At 43.6% G+C, this 18,485-nt stretch overlaps 1 protein-coding gene across 1 annotated transcript in view; it reads right to left on the bottom strand.

Annotated features, from left to right (window-relative positions):
- MAPK1 (mitogen-activated protein kinase 1) overlaps window positions 1-18,076 on the bottom strand; it is a 35,867-nt gene extending 17,791 nt beyond the window's left edge. Inside the window, exons 1-2 of the mRNA XM_035556630.1 lie at window positions 17,660-18,076; window positions 1,379-1,561 (exon numbers count right to left, since the gene is read on the bottom strand). Of these exons, the coding sequence (XP_035412523.1) occupies window positions 1,379-1,561; window positions 17,660-17,802 (326 nt within the window). The 5' untranslated portion in view covers window positions 17,803-18,076. The remainder of the gene's footprint in view (window positions 1-1,378; window positions 1,562-17,659) is intronic.
- Window positions 18,077-18,485: the final 409 nt, after the last annotated feature.

Below are 18,485 nucleotides of genomic sequence, written 5' to 3'. Positions count from 1 at the left end.
AATATGACCAGGTTCCTAACCTGCTTACCAGGAAATAAACACTGTTTTAGTTTAAGGAGTAACAAACTTTTGAGATACTTGCTTCCAGTTACATAAAAGCATGAAGGTAGAAAATCCAATCAATTCTGATCAGTCTCTGCCACCTCTCCACTTCAAAAATGTTCTCTCTTACTATATATTTAATCATGCTACATTGAACATAAATAGCCCTACACCTAGCAAATTAAATTCTAATATTTTTCATCGGATATTTTTTTCCTAGGACTGAAATGAACATAGAGAAAAGGTTTTACCCTGCTTTGACAGGAATGAGTTCAGAAAAAAAAAATTCCTCTCCCTTAATTCAACGTGGCTCCAAAACCCTTAGGTTGTAGTTCCGTGACCAAAACAGGATTTCACTAAAAAAACACTATTACCACTCCAGTTGGGCATTCCCATCGCCTACTTTGGGTGCTCAGACTGGACCACACAACTAGGACATCTTTTTAGAGGCAGCATGCACTTATATTAGTCAAAGTGGCCAAAGAAATGCAACCTCAGGATCCCGGGTAAGACTGACTGAACTCAAATACTATATTGCTATTTTATTAAGTGAAAACATTTGACCTAGATTCAATTCAATTTCTGCCTTATGGTTTTTTATTAGGCAGCCATCTGCAAAGAGCCTGGAAAACTAATAGGAAACAATGTATACAGACTTCGAGAAATTAAAGGTGGTTGACTCCAAACTAGGGTTTGTATCTCAGGTAGAGTCTCCCAGTTGTGACTGCTTTGATACGTTAGATATCAACATGAAGCGACATCTACATGAAAACAAGTTTCCCATGAAAAGAAAAATGAGTATAAGGAAAATGCCATATTTGCATATATTAATCAAGCATGTTTACCGGCCCACATGTAGTTTCAGACTACACATATGCAGGAAGCACTGCAAGACTGGAGTGGGGGTGGAGGGATGTTTTGCTTTATTTGCTTTTCGCCAAGATGTATCCTTTAAGAAAACTTTAGACAGTTGTGCCAGTCCGGCTTTTCATTTTCTCCTCAAAGCAAACAGTTCTAAAAGAGGCTCTACTGAGAGGGAACGTAGTTTTAAGATCAAACAACTAAACTAAATCCACCTATAAAATGTTGAGTTCTTGGCCTTGAAAAAATAGAAATTAACTTTTTTCCCTGAAAAAGAACAAAAAAATTGTGTTTTATCTAGGTGTCAAATCTATCGATGCACATCTAAACCTATCAAATACTATGAACTTCTATTTTAATTTACAATAATGGAAGCCAACTTTTATTAGAATTTAGTAAGAGGATGAGAAGAGGGATATAATCAAGACAGAAGGTGGCATCGACCTATGTAGAATAACAAACTTAGAAAGGATACACATCTTTCATTTGTTCAATAGTTGGAGCTCTGATAATATCATTTATTCCAATAATATTCTCATGCCTGAAGCGCAGTAAGATCTTAATCTCTCTCAGAGTTCTCTGGCAGTATGTCTGATGCTCAAAAGGACTGATTTTCTTTATAGCAACTCGAACTTTGTTGACGTTATCGTAGGCAGAACTAGAAGAGAATAACATTTTTAGAACAAATAGTAAATTCATTCAATTCAGAAAGCAAGAGTGTGAATCCACTTGTTTTTACATTTATTTTATCAAATGAAGAGAGGCAACAATGGCAGATATCTTTTAACTTGCTGATAGTACAATATTTTGTCTGTTCTTCAACTTATTTGGCTATCTACAAGTCACATGCTTTTCCAATCAACGCCTGCTCAGGAACCTGAGCAATGAAAGCAGTGTTCATCTTCTTTACCGCCCTGTGGAACAAACAAGTTTGAGTCTTTTCCTATATGCTGTAATCAAGAATAAATTTGCAACAAAGTCATCTTGGGTTAACCCATTCACTTTGGAGTGCAGAAAAGCTTTCAGAAATCAACTTTCAAGCATCAGAATTCCACACCCTAACTCCCGCAAGTAATTCCAATTGCCCCCACTTTTTACTCCTCCACTGAGCTACATTTCTGGCATCTCTGTGAAGAACAGACACTAATGAACCAAGGGATGGAGAATTTGCAAAAACACCTTTCCAAGTTCAAGTCCAAAGACAAGAGAGCTCCAGAAAATAAATATACTGGATATATATTCACAGGAAGCGAAAGCAAGGAGCAGTGCACTGATGTACGATGGTGACTGTGACCTGTATTAATGAACACACCCGTGGCTACATTAACAGTACCATGATTTAAGCAGCTCAGAGCAGCATTCCTAGATACACCAACAAAGGAGCCTCAGCAGTTCTGTCCAGAACTCCTACCCATTCATACAAAATATCACAGCCCGAGCCTGGGAAAGAGGCTTGGTAAAGGACACACGTTTCTAAAATGTGGACTTAAGTTACTTCCTAAAAATGTTACAAATGGATGTTCTAGGATGTTCTCTGTGGTCTTGTTTATATGAATGCCAAAGCATCTCATTACAATCATTTCTTTAATTAAATTACCATATGCTTTTAACATATTTAGAATTTAAATGTATGTATATGATTTTTAATATACATAGGCTTCCCTTGTTCCTTTCAAATTTATTTTTATTCACTACTACATTGTTTAGAAATTAAAAAAAAATAATCAAGCCAGACATTCCTGTTAGCCTCAACTATTTCACATGAAAATATAAACATACGAGCTAAACAGGCTTTACATTCCACAGATTTTCTACAATCAAATCCCAGAACATTCTTTGAAACCTTCTTAATTGGCCTTACTCTGTTGAGATGTCCAGGTATCTGATGATCAGGTAAAACAAAATGAAATATGAAAATCCAGTTAGATAAGGACAACTAAAAGGAATTCTGATGCCTAGTAACTTCAAGGTTCTTCTACCACAAAGCAGATTTCTGGTGCAATAACACGTTTTTGAGATGGTACTACCACCACTGTATGCAAAATCACTTTACAATTCTCACTTTCATTATTAAAAACAGTAAGGATTTGTGCTGCCAGTAACTTTCTTCATCATGTAAATCACACCTATGCAGTGACATCCTTTTTGCTTGATTTTCTACAGAATCACTTTGTCCTGTCTGCATCCCTAACTCCAGTCTATACGCAAATTTTGTGCGCCTCTGGAAACAACGAACTCCAGTGCTCCAGAGGGCGCTTGTGAATTCCACACACCAAGCAAGTATTAATTATGACTGTTGTTACTACGTATGTATAGATAACATATTAGCAGTTCAGAAGTCCCAAAACAGATAATAAGAAAATGCCATAAATGGAACTCAATGTAGCCTTCAAGAGTACTTCCTCATCAGTTCTTAATTTGTAAATCACCTGAGGTCTTTACAATATGCCAGCAAGGTATGTCAAAAACTGGAAAAAAAACTAGAAATATTCCTTAAGCATGAGCAACCCATATTTGGGAAAAAATAAAAATGTAACAGATCATTTTACTGTAACAAACAAACCTCCTACCTTCTTCTTTGTATTGACCGAAGCCTATTTTTTCTCCCACAATGCAGAATCTCACTTCCTTTTAAAGCACTGGACAGCAGCAGCTATGAAGAGCAGAATGCCCAATATTCCAAAACGCCCAATATTTACCAGTTGATGCTGCTGCTTAAATAAAAGCTTCCAACCCCTTGCAATACTGGATAAATGTCTAAGTTATTGCTTCTCAAGTAGAGGGTGGTTACTGAAGAAAACAGTCATCTTTCCTTGCACAGATGCAGTGAACCTGAATCTATCAATTAAACACTGAAGATTTGCTCTCTTGTAGCTTAGTTTCACTTACAGCTCTTGAAGTATTTTCTTAGCAAAAGCTTCAGGCTATTATTTAAAAGATGATGGGCAATTTTGCTTTCAGATGGTTCAACCATGAAACTCATGATTCAGTGTGGAAAAAAGTATTTGCAGTAAAGATGCAATCAATTTCCTCCCCAGTGCACATTCTGCATACAGCCATTTTTCTGTGCGTATCAAAAGATCTCACCACACTACTGTAGCTAAGCATACATCACTGTTCCCACTGCAAACACTCAGCTCAGGAGAGCAAAACCAAAGCTAGTTGAACATTAAAAGGGATTTATTTCTGTTAACTTTCTCAAACAAGAGATTTTTTGTAAATTGATTAAACATATGAAACATGACTCAAATTCCTGCGAGCAAGAACCTAACCGTGCATTTGCCTGTGCGTAGCTATTTAAATAGCATGAATAATACAGGCACATAGGAAATTGTATTGTAAATTTAGCATTATTTCACATTCTCAGAGACACAGCCCTCAATGAAAATATGTCTTTGAGTAAACTCTGTGATCCTTTAAAAACCAGTGCACTTTCAAGGAGCCACGTGCGCTAAGACCCTGATGATACTAACACTAAAATACCCCAAAAAAAAATTTGGCCACTAACTGTTTCAACATTTGCTGACATTTACAAGGAAGATGTGGTACCTGTCCTATATATTAGGCTGAACTTCAATAGAACTGGAGAGTCATGTTCCCTGTCACACACACATGCCACAGACATATTGTTATACAATTTCATAGGCCAAATACCTATTTTGCTACATAGGAAACACTAAACTAATAAAACTGAGTCCTCTGCAAGTCAGACTGAGCCACCTCCCAAAGCTTTTCCTGTTCCTCACAACCTGCACCTGACCTTTACCACCACCACCAGGAGCACCCACAACTCTCCACAGCACTGCTGCAGGAACACACTGCTCACACACCGAATCCCTTTGCAGCGCTAGGTCATGGAACAACGACACTAAACGATGCAAATCCAAAACCCTGGTGCACTAACTCACTGCACTTACTAAACAGCTTACTTATCACTTAACATAGGATTCATCTTGCTTAGCCGTAGCTAGCATTAGAGATCTAATTTTATGACAAATAATCGCCTGAGCTCCCCCTACAGTCCAAAAAGGAGTAGCTTCACATACACATCCCATCCAAGCACATTCTAAATTTAGATTATCTGCATTCTGGAAGTGCTGTTCTAGTGTGCACAGCCTAACCTAGCTGTGTAAACATTCAGCTTCTACTGAACCTCACAAGTGTTTATATTTTAATTGAAACAGTTAAATGGCACTGCCTTCTGAAGACATGAACCTTCTGTCACCAAGACTTTTTTCCAGAGAAGATCTCTAAAGTGAAAATAACAGTCCACATACTAACAACTTTCAAAGCGCTGCTGTATAGCTTTCCATTTATAATCCTTAACAACATATACCAGTCACTGCGCATCGGACGTCGTCAGTCCCTGGGTTATTCACATGATAGTGAACCTAGTTACTAACACTACGTATCCGAAAGGAAGGGTTTATCCCCCCTGTGCTATGCAGCTTCACCAGCTGATGCAACCACAGCTGTGGATGCTATTTATCTGTAACACGATAAATTTAAATACAGATTTTGCAACTGCCCAACTCCAGCATACACAACATTATTACTATCTCAAGCTGTTGCTACTATCCTGTTGACATCCCCCAATAGCACCAGTATCTAAATACTTTTATAAGAAACCATATAAAACTCAACACAAGCCCTGGTGCTTGGTAAAAAGCATCTGGCAAATATGTAACTAAGTTTTGACTCATCTCACGCAGCTGTACAACCTGGACGACGCACACATATAAGCCAGGAAGCCATGCCACCCGGGTTGAATGCCAGCGACTTATCTCTTTACGACTCGGACTCCGGCTTCCTGCTCACAGAGCCCAGGGCGGAGCAGCCTCCAAAGACATGACCCAGGCGTGCGCGGCTGCAGCCAGGAAGCTGGCAGGGAGCGGCAAAGCAAAGGCTGAGATGAAGGGCTGACACGCAGCTCTTCTCTCGTTAGCTCCTTCTCAAGGGAGGAAAGCTTTTCACCAGGTAGCACAGGCCAAGTGCCAAAGCCGAGGTCCTTGCACCCACAATGGCTGCTGAGTATCCTCCCAGCCATTTCTATTCTTCACGTGCCTCGTTTCGGGGCAGTGCTGGAACAAGTGAGAGCATGCTGCAGCTGCCGGGAGGAAAGCAGCCAGCTCCTGGCAATAGCTGCATCCCACAGAGGTCTGTTTCTTCAACACAAGCATTGAAAACAACTGCCTACTCCGTCAGCTCCCTCCATCCTCATTACACATCCCTGCCATGCTGCCCGAAGGCTTACCCCATCCAGGGTTATTCCTCCAGCACTTCCAGGATTGTTCACCTATGGCTGTTCTGCAGGCTGCTCTCAGCATATGTGTACGTACGCAGAAACGACGCACACAATGCTACCGGCAAACGTCCTAATTACAGCCCTAAATAAAAGGCCGATTTGAAGTTTAAAAAGGATGTTTTATCAGTAGCTTCATGTTGCTGTGGAAACAAGATTCCAAGGGCATGCCCAGGGATAAGAACTGTTCTGAAATACTGAATTTTGTAGCTTGCAGCTAGGAGAGGGAAGGAAAAAAATAATTCCCAAACAAACTGCTCTGTGAAGATCTTCAGTCTTCTCATTCGGTCTACATTTAGCTCAATCACAGATATTTCCACAACATGCTGACATTTATCAAGTTACAATGCAAATAGCTTAAACTTATTTTTAAGACTGCTGTAAGAAAAATAACACCATATTGTGATGTAGTGAACCAACAGTACCGTAACAGGCTGCTCACCACGATTCCTAGGGGCAAGGGAAGGCAGCGTTATGAGGTGTAGATTTCTGGAGGGGGCTGCCTGATTGGGTGCTCTGTGCTTGTTTTTTGTTGTAAACGATCAGATTCTTCAGAATAATTAGTTCCTCATTTCAGATGAAAAAAATATATGGAGCAGCCACAGTACATTATTCTTTACCCAAAAGCAAAGACTAGAAACAGGATAAAAGCAGCCAAGTTTCAGGACATCCAGGCATGTGTCATTTTTATAACACCGAATACACTTCTTGTCCCCCAATTGTAAACACCTAGGGTTAAATAGAAGTCTTTGACACTTTGTTCCACTTATTCATAATATTTTTGAAAATAAATAAGCATGTTATTCATTAAAACTTTTTTTTAGTACTACCTTACAGAATCAGCACTTGCTTTTAGAAGAAACATGCACATTTACATCAAGGTGTATTTGCCTTCTTTCAATGCACCTCAGTCTGTGATAAAACAACCAAGTTATCCTCAGAGTTTTCATTTTAGTTATTGGCTTTTTCTAAAAGATTATCTTAGTAATGCAACATTTCCCAGGCTTCTCAGTTGTGAATTCAAGTAGTATAATTATTTCATATTACATAAAAAATGGGTGATACTCAGTGGTAAATCCAGGATTCACAGCTGTTTCAGCAGATTCTGTCCCCACATCTTAAGAATTCCCACCAATTCTCACAAGAAATATGGACAGTGATGTATCTTGAATGTTTAAAGGAACAGTAAAAATAAAAAGTCTCATTATTAGAATTAACCACTTTAATTTTGAGAAGAGTCATTATCCCTCTCCTATGAAGGTGGGAGGAGAGAGTACTCTTTCCTTCTGCACCACGCATCAGTCTGATGAACTACAGAAACAAGGGTATCTTAGCATACTTCTACCTTGTTCCATTGAAGATTTTGTTTGACAGACTCTTAATTCCTATCATGGAGGAAATTTAACAGATCCATGAAAATGGAGAACTACTTAAATATCAAATTCTTGGGGAAAAAAAATCCCAGCCTTGACACTCTAGCCGCTTTTCAAACTACAAAAAGATTATACAACTTTAAGAACACATGCATCTCATACTTTCTCATCCTATACAGAGGGAAAAAAAGTCAAATATGCTGGAATTCAGCACTTCTGAATTATCTGTTAGTATGCTACAGGCACTCCCCATTGATTATTAAAAAACAGCTGTACCTATCTTCTCAATCTTTGTGAAACTCCCCTAAGCACTAGCAGCCTATAAGGACAGAAGATGCCAAAAACTTGAATTCAAAACTGAGATACTTCAGAGTAAGTTTGGGTACAAGAATTATACACTGAATTGCCGTAAGTTTGAGTGTTTAAGAAATGGACCTTTTCCCACCCCTCATACCACTATGAAATACACAAAGTTTTCAAGAGTAAGCCCGAAGAAACGTACAGTGGGTCCATCTAAATGTAGCTATACAATTACCTGATTGCTGAGTTCTCCACCATTTATAGTGTCGGAAAATTACCTCAAGTTATAAATTACAGGATGACCTCACATTTATCTTAAGTCTTCTTTTTGTCAAGGAAAGAAAAGCCAAAGAACATGCACTGCTGTAGCATACAGCTGTCAGCAGGCACTGGAAGTCACCGTCTATTTCTCCCCATTTTCTCACATCTCACGGTACAAAACAAGGCAGAACAGGATGACTGTACAACAAGAGAACATTAAAAGAACTATTTAGTAAATGTGACCCAATTTCCAGTAGCATTAGCTCAGCCTTACCTGAACATTCCTAATGCCATGCTACTAGAAAACTTTTATTTAACGTCTTTTGATTTGTCTGGATTCTAGTGCCACTGGATAAATTATTGGTTTGGGGCTAAGAAAATACAAATCTAGGTCTTTTAGCATGAGTCCTTTGCAATGCAACGCCATACTTCATAAACTCCTCATGAATTGACCCATGTTCTTACCCCCGTTTTGCCCGTTGTTCATCACAAAATGGCCAAGTTTAATTTTTATGTTTTATAATAAAGGATGACCTAAACAAGCTACTTTAACTCATATTTATTATAACATTGACTGCTTTTGTCTTCTCCAAAGGGGGAGAAGAATCTCATTTCTAAGAGTGTCCCTTATTTCAGCACAAGTGCGTAGCGAGATGTGCCCACAATCAATACAGACTGCTCTGTCATGCTTTTTGTTAACCTCCGCAGCTGGCTGGATTACAACATAACTGCATTACCTTCAGCTTTACCACCTACTTTTTCAGTCATCTTTCCTACATCCTTCAGTATCAACCCTAGCATTAGAGGTTCCTGGCACAATTATGCCAACTCCCCCCACCCCTCCCCATGACAGAAGTGAATAATTACACTTGAGAGGTTTTACTCTGATGGTTTCTGACCTAGGACAGGTTATTGCCCTTCACCTCACAAATTCCTAAGGCACTTCTGTAACCCTCTGGAAGAGATTTGTTTTCATTCATCTATTCAAATAATTCCATTAAGCTAAAAAGGCACAAATTTATTTTTCAGAATTTGTAAAGTAAAACCTGACAGAACCTTTCAAAGCATTATAATTTAAAACTATTTACTATGCACATAATAATGACTTGATAGTTTAATTCCTTATTTCACTCCTAGGATTTTGAAAACAAGTATCTAGTCCTGCAAAATGGAGTCTGTTCAATGAATTACTTTTGCCAGAAGCTCAGTCAATTCGTAAGCCCAGGTGTGGCAGACCAGATGATCTGTGTTTTGTTACCACCTATTAAGCTAGAAGAGCAGCAATTCCAGAACTACACCTTAACATTAGCATTAGAAAAATATTAGCTGTATTTCACCCAACGTTTTGTCTGTACTGTTTCATTAAAGCAGTCGTTTAACTTCATGGTGTTCTGATGAATCTTAGTTGCTCCAGGAAACCCATCACTTCTTCTCATGGGAATCAGTTCTGGGTAAAACTGTTAGAGCTCGACAGCATCTCAGACAACCTAAAGGCAAAGGGAATTAAAAGGAGCCACTGTGGCTCACTCTTCTCTTTGTGCCTGACAATCCTGCCCCTTTCTTGCTGTTTCTTTGTGCCAAATCAGAGACCTGAAGCACCTCAAAGCCAAGCAGCTTAAGAATAGGAAGAGCAAAGCAGTCCTTTACCAGCGCATTCCTGTTCCCTTCCTGTGCCAGCACTAGCACTCACGTGGCTTTGCATTTGTCACATCAACTCGCTGTTTTTTGTGTGTGTGTGTGTGTGTGTGTGTGTTGTTGTTGCTGTTTTTAAAGTAACTTTTCAGCCAAATCAGGTTTTGAACACTGCTCACAGCAGCTGCGCAAGCACCAGCACAAGGGAGGAGGAAGGAATTCCATGACCTGAGGCAGGGCAGGAAAGGCTGCCCCTTCAGAAGCAGCACAGCCGTAGATCAGCATAAGTCAATCATGGAAACCACAGCTTCAGCTTCTAGCCAGGGCTGTCATAAAAACCCAGCCTCCACACGCCAGCCAGTGAGGTGCCGACTTCCTCATCCGTGCTTACAGCTTCACGGAGATGCAGCAAAAAGCAGCCACGGAGAGAAGACAGGTCAGTTACATAACAGGGCCAGAGCCTCCAGAACAACAACAACAAAGCCAGTGCAGAGCAGGCACTATAAATATTTGCAGAAAATATTTCCCCTCCTTCCTAGAGAGGAGGAGGGCACTACCAAGCAGCTGGGAGTGGTGATAGTAGCAACAAATTACCCAACCGCATTTACTCTTTCACCTAACCAGGTTCTAATTTGACTTATATCCCAAATAATCTCCCTAAAATCAGCTTGAGGAGAAGGAAAAAGATACAAGACTCACACAATTACTTTATTTTTCAGAAATATTATTTGATTCCACATATTATAAAATTTCAGAAGGGAATTCACAGTACTTCACCCTAGAAAGAAGCAACAAGAAAAATATGTATTTAAAAAAAAAAATCACTCAAAATCATCTGTGCATACCTAGAAGCACAGGTTTTCCTAAACCCATAGAAATGAAAGTATCACAAAGCACTAAATAAAGTAAGCTCATGTTTGCTGTCCTGCCATGGTTAGTTCAGTCTCCATTTGCAAAACAAAACACAAAACCACTAGCACTGAGTGTGCATGTCACTACTACCAGAAATTACTTTCCTTCACACCTTACTGTGCATTTTTTTGCATGTTTTTTTTCCCCATCTTTTTAAAAAGACATGTGGGCTGTAAACCCTTACCCCTCAAACATATCGTTTTGTTTTGTTCAGCGTATCTGCAGGAAGATGTCTTGGATACTGTAAGTAAAACCAAAAACAATCACGAAACACTCAGAAAAAATCCAACGTAAAGGTCAGTCTGAATGTCACTTGGGGTACTTTGCACCATCCAAAAACCAACAACATTGGCCAATTCGGGACTGAAGCAGTTTGGGGAGTACTGATCCGCGGTGCTCGGACAGCTTCCCGTTTTACTCAGCCCACACTGGCGATATTTGGCAGAGGAACCACCCGCCCTCCAAACAAACAAGAAGGTACTGCAGTGACAGCTGCTGATTTTAAGGAAAACTGCAAAATGAAGTAATTACATATTATAAACTGCGAGCCTAATTGCAAGTCGTTGGTAGTTAAAACATACCCACAACAGAGATGAACACTTTCTACCGTGTAACAAAAACTCTTATTTACATTCTAATCACCTCCGAGTACTTCACCCTTATGAAAATTCGGTTAAAATACAAAAGAATAGCTTCCAAGAGATGCAACTTTTCCTGTAACAGAACTTGGGTTGTTCTGAGTTTAGGCACTGCTAGGCAAGACAAGCATACAGCTGTGCTAAGAACCGGACTGTCGGGGACATTCTGCGCAAACCCAGCAGCGTGTTCCTGCTGCAGCCTTCCTGCCAGTCCCACGGAGACGCAGAGGGTGGGTTTAGGTTAGATACAAGGAAGAAATTGTTCGCTCTGAGAGTGGTGAGGCTCTGCAACTGGCTCCCCAGAGAAGCTGTGGCTGCCCCATCCCTGAAGAGCCCAAGGCCAGGCTGGACAGGCCTTCGGGACACCTGGTGTGGTGGGAGGTGTCCTGCCCATGGCAGGGGGCTGGGGAAGGTGGGCATTAAGGTCCCTTCCTGCCCAAACCACGCGGTGATTCCAAAATTAGCTCCCTCCTGAAAAGGGGATTTGTTCGGAAGCAAAAAACTCTAATAATTGACCTAACAATGAAGGGAATCTAGCTTTTACACAGACAAATCACCCGAAACAAACTACACGTTGCTCCATTTCACAAACACTGTTAATTTCATTTTGCAACATATTAAAAAAAAAAAGAAAGGTAATTCTAAAATACACTGGTGCCACCACATGCTGCATTTGAGCAATGTGGAAAATCAAAACTTAAGTATCATTAAAATCAGTTAATTTTTTTTCAGATGTTATTTGAAGAATTCCTAAAATACTTCACTTTAAGTGCAAGTAAAAGTGTTTTCTTGCAAGACAACATCCAGCTTCATCCACTAGTAGTGTGTGCTTTCAGCTCAGCACAAGGCTAACCACGCACGGGGCTGCTCCAGGGCAGGCAGCCATCGGGTCAAGGAACGCGGTCGCTGCTGAGGCCACATCTGCAATACTGCGTCACGTTTCGCTCTCCCCCAGTACTGGAGCAAGTCCAGCAGAAAACCAATAGGATGCAAAGGGGCTGAAGGACACGACATACAAGAAAAAATGAGGAAATTGGGTTTAAAAAAAAAAGGAGGGAGGGGAAGGTGGCGGGCTGTCTTAAGCTACACAAAGGGATATTGCAGAGAAAAACTGATCCAGACTCTTCTCAGAGGTTAGAAAGTAAGAAGGACAGACACCAATAGTCACAAGGTGCAGCAAGGGAAATTCTCACATTTATAAGCACAAACGTTTCACCAGGCAGTTGGTTAAACACAAGGAGTTGCCCAGAGAACTTGTGGAATTCCCATTCCTGGAGATTTTGGAAACACTGAGCGGACAGCTTGAGCTGCTTGATCTGATTCTGAAGTCGGCCCTGCTCTAAGCAGGAGTTTGAACTAAATGACCTCAAGAAGTCCCGTCCAACCTGCACTATTCTGTGAACTATTCCACAGCAAGATGCCAAAATATTATTAAATATCAAATTGATCAGTTAATTTCCCTTCTAGATCACTGCTGAAAGCTATGACAAAGCATCATTTTTTAAAAAAATCACTTTGTTGGCCAAGTACTGGTTTCCAGCTGGGGCTGAGCTGCACACCTCGACTGGCAGCACCAGCCCTTCCTCCAGGCCGCCACCCCGCTGTCCTGCAGGGTGGTGTTTCTGTCCACGAGAGCTACCAACGGATCCATCCATGAAACCAGGGCATCTGGCACGGCTCTTCTCACGGGTGACCTGACCTGGTCTCTTCCTCAGCAGAGCAGCATGTAGTATTTCTTAGCTCTAGCAAAATACCAGTGTTTAAGAAACATGAAGAACCTTTCCATCTTTAAGACCTCTACCATCTGTCAGACTCGATGGAAGGCAGGCAGCAGGTTTAAGAGCCGTATGTAGGGGTGCAGGAGACAGACTGACGCAACCACATGCAGTTACTGTGAACACATAAGCCGTATTTCCTTAATACATCGTGCTAAAAAACCCACAAGTTATCTGTTTCTGTGGGCTGAACCACGCCACGTTAAGAAAACATGAATTCATTTATGAAATGCAAGCGTCCCTGAGCTGCACTCTCCAACTCTCAGGCCAGTATCCCATTACTTTGGGCAGAGAGGAGAAGTTGCAACCTCTCACCATAAACCTTCCAGACAGCCCTGATAGGAGCAGAGAACAAGCAGCTGCTGCCCTGGCCCCGCTGCCTGCCTGTGGTGCCACTGGGGTGAGCAAGGAGAGCAGCTCCAATGCTCCTTCTTGTCTCCGGGTTAAGCCAGTGCTGGAGGCTGGGGTGACTGAAGGGAAATGCTTACCTGCCTTCTCCCCAGAGGGAACAAGCTGATAACCAGCCACCAATTACATTCCCTAATTCTCTACTCTGATCCTTGCACTAACGAGGATGAATTATGGTTGGCGGACTTGTATCAGCTCTGTCTGCCTTATCACGCAGACCAGAATGAGCTAATTAACAGGTATCGACACCTATGTGCAACCTGCGCTCCCTAGAAGTGCTTATAAACAAGACACAAAGCCATCCTCACTCCATCATTACAGTGTACCCTCTCCAGATCAAAGGACTAATATACAAAAAAAATTTCAGGCTGCCCCTTGCCACTAAGCGGTCGCCCCCAAATCACCAATCTGCCCCTCACAGAGGGATGGCATATGCTACCTTTATGTCTGATCTGGACAGTCTTGAAAGAAAATATTAAACATCTCACAACACAATAAAATTCAGGTTGAGAAAGGCAAGATTTGAACTTCAAGATCATTTTCTTCCAACTGCATTCACCTTTATTATTTATATGCAGGATTTGCAGCAGTGATAACACTTTGCGCTCACATAAGCCTGATAACAAAAAGGGCTTCCAAAAACCAGAACATAAAACAGAACATCCTTATCGTATTCCCATTAACCATTTCTTTCCAGAAGTGACTTGTTTTAAACCATCAAGTGTTCGTCTTGCCAAGTTACCACCAGCCAAACGGATGAAGAACAACACACGCTGGAAATACAAGGCTCAATACAATCCCATTTTTATCACTGTTTCAGCGTGTTTAAAATACAGCCTGCTAACAGGCCTCCTTGAAAAAAATGGGGAGGAAGAAGCAGCTTCAGAAACCTTTCACAGTTTGTGTTTGAGTTCTGAAACTTTCAGTCTGAAAGTCATTTCTAGCTGACTCTCAGGTCGATAATCCCCTACCACTGGAAGAAAGGGAACGTCACAAGAACTTCACACCTAAACCCCTGAAAACAACTCTTAAGCAAAAGAAAAGAAGAAGAAAAAAAAATAAATACATTTGCATGTATGCGGATAAATTAATTTAGAGCAACAAACATGACAGTATGACTAAATAATTGCTCAAAGAATGTCCTGCAGTCCTAGAAAGTGCTGAGGATTTCAGCTGAGGCTTGGTTTGCACTGTGCTCATTCCCTAGTCCCACATGCAAAAACACTGAAAGCAAAAAAAAACAGTTCAGAAGGGGATGCTTGCATGGATATGCACTAATTAACCACTTCACCCCCAGCAGCAAAAGTGCTGAGTAAGATGCAAGCCTCCACCAAAGGATGAACATTTTTGGCAGAGTTTAACTGGAGGACATTAAAGTGGGGGGTTGCCTGATAATATGCTGTTCTGCTGACAAACTGCAACCACAGCACAACAGTAAATGCATTGCTCTGTTAAGGTTTTTTATTTATTTTTAACTGCAAACCCAATTAGGTTAAAAATGACTGCAATGGAGAAAATGGAGAGAAATCCTTGAACGCCTTTAAGGGTTTTCAAATCCAGATGAGAGAACGTTCACGTGCAGTGTATTCAGTCAACATTTCCCTCTGTTTCCTGTGCTGTTATTTTAGGTTTTGATCAGTATTTGTCAAACATTATTCACTGAACATTATTCAGTGCTGCAAAATCAAAATGGAAGGCTGACTGTAACAGCAGTATCCTAAGAATACTTCATTTGCCCTTTTTTGCAGTAATACAATTAAAGTATTTTTATTTTGTTATAAACTCCCTAATTCAATAATCCAGAAATATGCACGTTAGGAAAAACAAGGAAGAGAGTGAAGGATTTTAAGAGTTAAGTCACTTGTTTTCCACCTTGTGCCTTACAGCATAATGCACTTGTAAGTAACGAGCATCTCCCCAGTCACACACATTAGCTGAAGGTCTAAAAGAAAGCCATTAAGGCCTGCTTTGCTGTCCTTCGTTTAAGTGTACAGATTTAAATGGATTTTACACTAGCGGGAAATGTCTCCACCTGCACCCTGACAGCTTGCCCTCTACCACCCCCCACCCCAAAGGGAGACGCTTCTGCAGATGCTCACTGCATTAGCAATCAAAGCAAGGTAAGAAGCAGGCAGCATTAATCTGCACAAGCTATACCCTGCTGATCTGTAAGTAAAGCTACTTAATCATAGTAGCTTGTGTGCTATGCACTACAGCACATTACAGTTGCTATGGCATTTAGCTAGAACATGTGCATCCAACACTTTCCTTATCGAGTACACAGCATAAACTGAGACTTTGTTCCCTGTCATTTCACACCCAAGGCAGAAGATCAATAATCAAGAGCACAGCACATCAAATTTTGTATTTCCAGTTAGTATCTCTAGAGGAGAAAATGCAGGAGCCAAATACATATTTCAACTACGCTGGAGATTTGTATTTTTAAACAACTACATGCAATGCCCAAAGCAGACACGATTTATTACAGTAAGTTTTTAACTTGCAGATAACCTTCTGCAGTTTGGGGGAAAAAACAGTTTCAGTACCAGAACTGAGCAACATATGATTTGGAGGGGAAGAAAGTGACCCCATTTTCCCTGTATCTGCTCACCAGCATAGTGATGCCAAAAAAGGGCATCCACCGCCGTCGTGCTGCTTCTTGCAATCTGTGATCGGTGGTGAAATACTTCAGCTTTCACATGATGCCTGTGTTACCGCTTTCTAACACCCCGTTGATACGAACGGGACGGTGCACAGCACGCATATCGAAAGCTCCCGTGTACTTTCCTAGATCAGACTGCAAGTGTAAACCAGTGCAGTTAGCACCGAGGTTATCTGCGCTGGCTTAGCTGTGCTAGCTTGGGTGATAAAGGACACAATAACAACATTTGTACCACAAGCTTCAACAACGCAAGTTTTGGACTGGACATGTTGTTGTGACTTCTAACGCTAAACCAATAATAAGGTTATTTTTACCCCGTAAACAGCATTTTTGATTAATACCTTGGAGGTTGTTCCCACAACAGAAAAGTGAAGGCCACAACTCAGAACTTTCTAACAGAGGCTTATCTCTCAGCTAAGCTCGGGCCTAGATGAAAGCTTCCATTCTGAAAGGCAGGATGACTTCATCTCAATAGTCCATCACAATTCAGTGACTATATACAAAAACCTATAGCTATAAAAATCTGCGACATATAGCTGAAGGCTGTGAAGAGCCTTTGTTAAGAAATGTACTGGTTTACAAAAGATTAAACATCATAAAGTCATGGCCCATAAACCTCATTTAGCACCTCAAAAAATGTGCCGAAAAAACAGCAGCAGTGTTAGAACAAAGTTGGTAGAGCAACATCAGAAAAAGTTTTCCATCTGAATCCCTTCAGTTATTGCAGATATAAGTTTCTTTAACTACTGAGGAGGACTGAATGAGAAACCCTAGGCGAGGTCACTGCGCACACCAGGCATCACCCAGTCACTAGATACGCTATCTCGCAGCAGCATCTCAGCTCACCCCAGCGCATCTAGGCTACTAAAAAAAAAAAAAAAAGCCACTATCTCACTACCGTTCTTTAGAATTTGGCAGCTCATCCATTTAGCTCCCTAAGGCTGATGTTAACCGAAGCAAACGCCCGGTTGCTTGTTAGCGGGACTCAGCACAAGTCTTGGTGATATAAAATACCCAAGAGGGGTCGAGGAACGGTTCCACCTGCCCGCGGGTGCCCGCACACAACGCCCGGGCAGGCCGGGCGGAGCACTCCCTGCGAGGGGCCGGGCAGGGGCAGCACGCCCAGACCCCTTTTTTTGGGGGGACCAGGCCGCCGGGCAACCCCAGGACGGGCACAAGGCGAGGTGCGGGACCCCAGCACCACCCTCCGGCCCGCCCAGCCCCGCGCCCTCCCTCACGGCCGCGGCCCCCTCACGGAACCGGGAACCGAAGCGCGGGGCCGGGCCCGGCCGCGCTCAGGCGGGCGGGGAGCGGGAGGAGGCGGCGGGGCGATGCCGGGGGGGGCCGGGCAGGGCTGCGGGGCTGCCCCGGGGCCGCTCCCCGCGGCCAGGGCGGGCCGTAAGGGAAGGGAAGGGAAGGAGGCGAAGGGAAGGGAGGGAAGGGAAGGGCTCGGGCGCTGCACCGCCGGGCCGGGCCGCGCCGCCGGCACTCACCACACCATGCCGTAGGCCCCCTCGCCGATGTAGGAGAGGTTGGTGTACCGCGGCCCCACGTCGAACACCTGGCCCCGCACCATCTCCGGGCCCCCGGCGTTGGCGGAGCCGCCCGCAGCCGCGGCCCCCGACACCGCCGCCATGTTGTGTCCGCGCCGGGAACCGCGGGCACCGGGCGTGGGGGGGGGGGGGGGGGGACGGGAGGAGGAGGAGGAGGAGAGGTGGGAGGGAGGACGGGGGGAGCGAGCAGGAGGAGGAGGAGGAGGAGGAGGAGGAAGAGGAGGGCGGCCGGGAGGACGAGAGGCGTCGCCCGCTCCGCAGCAGCGCCCGCTGGGCCCCGGGCCCCGTCAGCGCCGTGCCCGCCGCGGCCGCTCTGAGGAGACGCCGCCGGCCGCGCGCGCGCGCATCGAGCGGGGCGGGGGGGGGAGGGGAGGGAGGGGAGCGGGAGGCGGGGCCTCGCGGTGAGGGAGGCGGGGCTGGGTGGGGACGGGGCGGGGCCTGGTAGAGAGGAGGGGCGTGGCCGAGGACTGCGGTAACCGCAGCCGCTGGGGAGGGGGCGCGGCGGGCGGGTCACGTGGTGGGCGCGGCGGCGCTGCGGGCGGCCCGCCGCCATTAGAGGCGTGAGGGGGCGGCGGGGCAGGAAATGGAGCCCGGGCCGCGGCGGGGTTCGGGGGGAGGCACAGCGCGGCCGGCCCGGGGGCGGCAGGGGCGAGCCCGTTGCGGCGCCTCCTCGCAGTGCGTGGTTGTGCGGGCGCTGGTTAGCGCTGTGTTTACACAGAGCTGTGCTCGCTGCTGCCGGCTCCCCGTGCAGGCACGGCTGGGGCTG

The sequence above is a fragment of the Cygnus atratus genome, chromosome 17, assembly GCF_013377495.2.
Source record: "Cygnus atratus isolate AKBS03 ecotype Queensland, Australia chromosome 17, CAtr_DNAZoo_HiC_assembly, whole genome shotgun sequence".
Taxonomy (NCBI): domain Eukaryota; kingdom Metazoa; phylum Chordata; class Aves; order Anseriformes; family Anatidae; genus Cygnus; species Cygnus atratus.
This window is presented reverse-complemented; position numbering and strand designations above follow the sequence as displayed.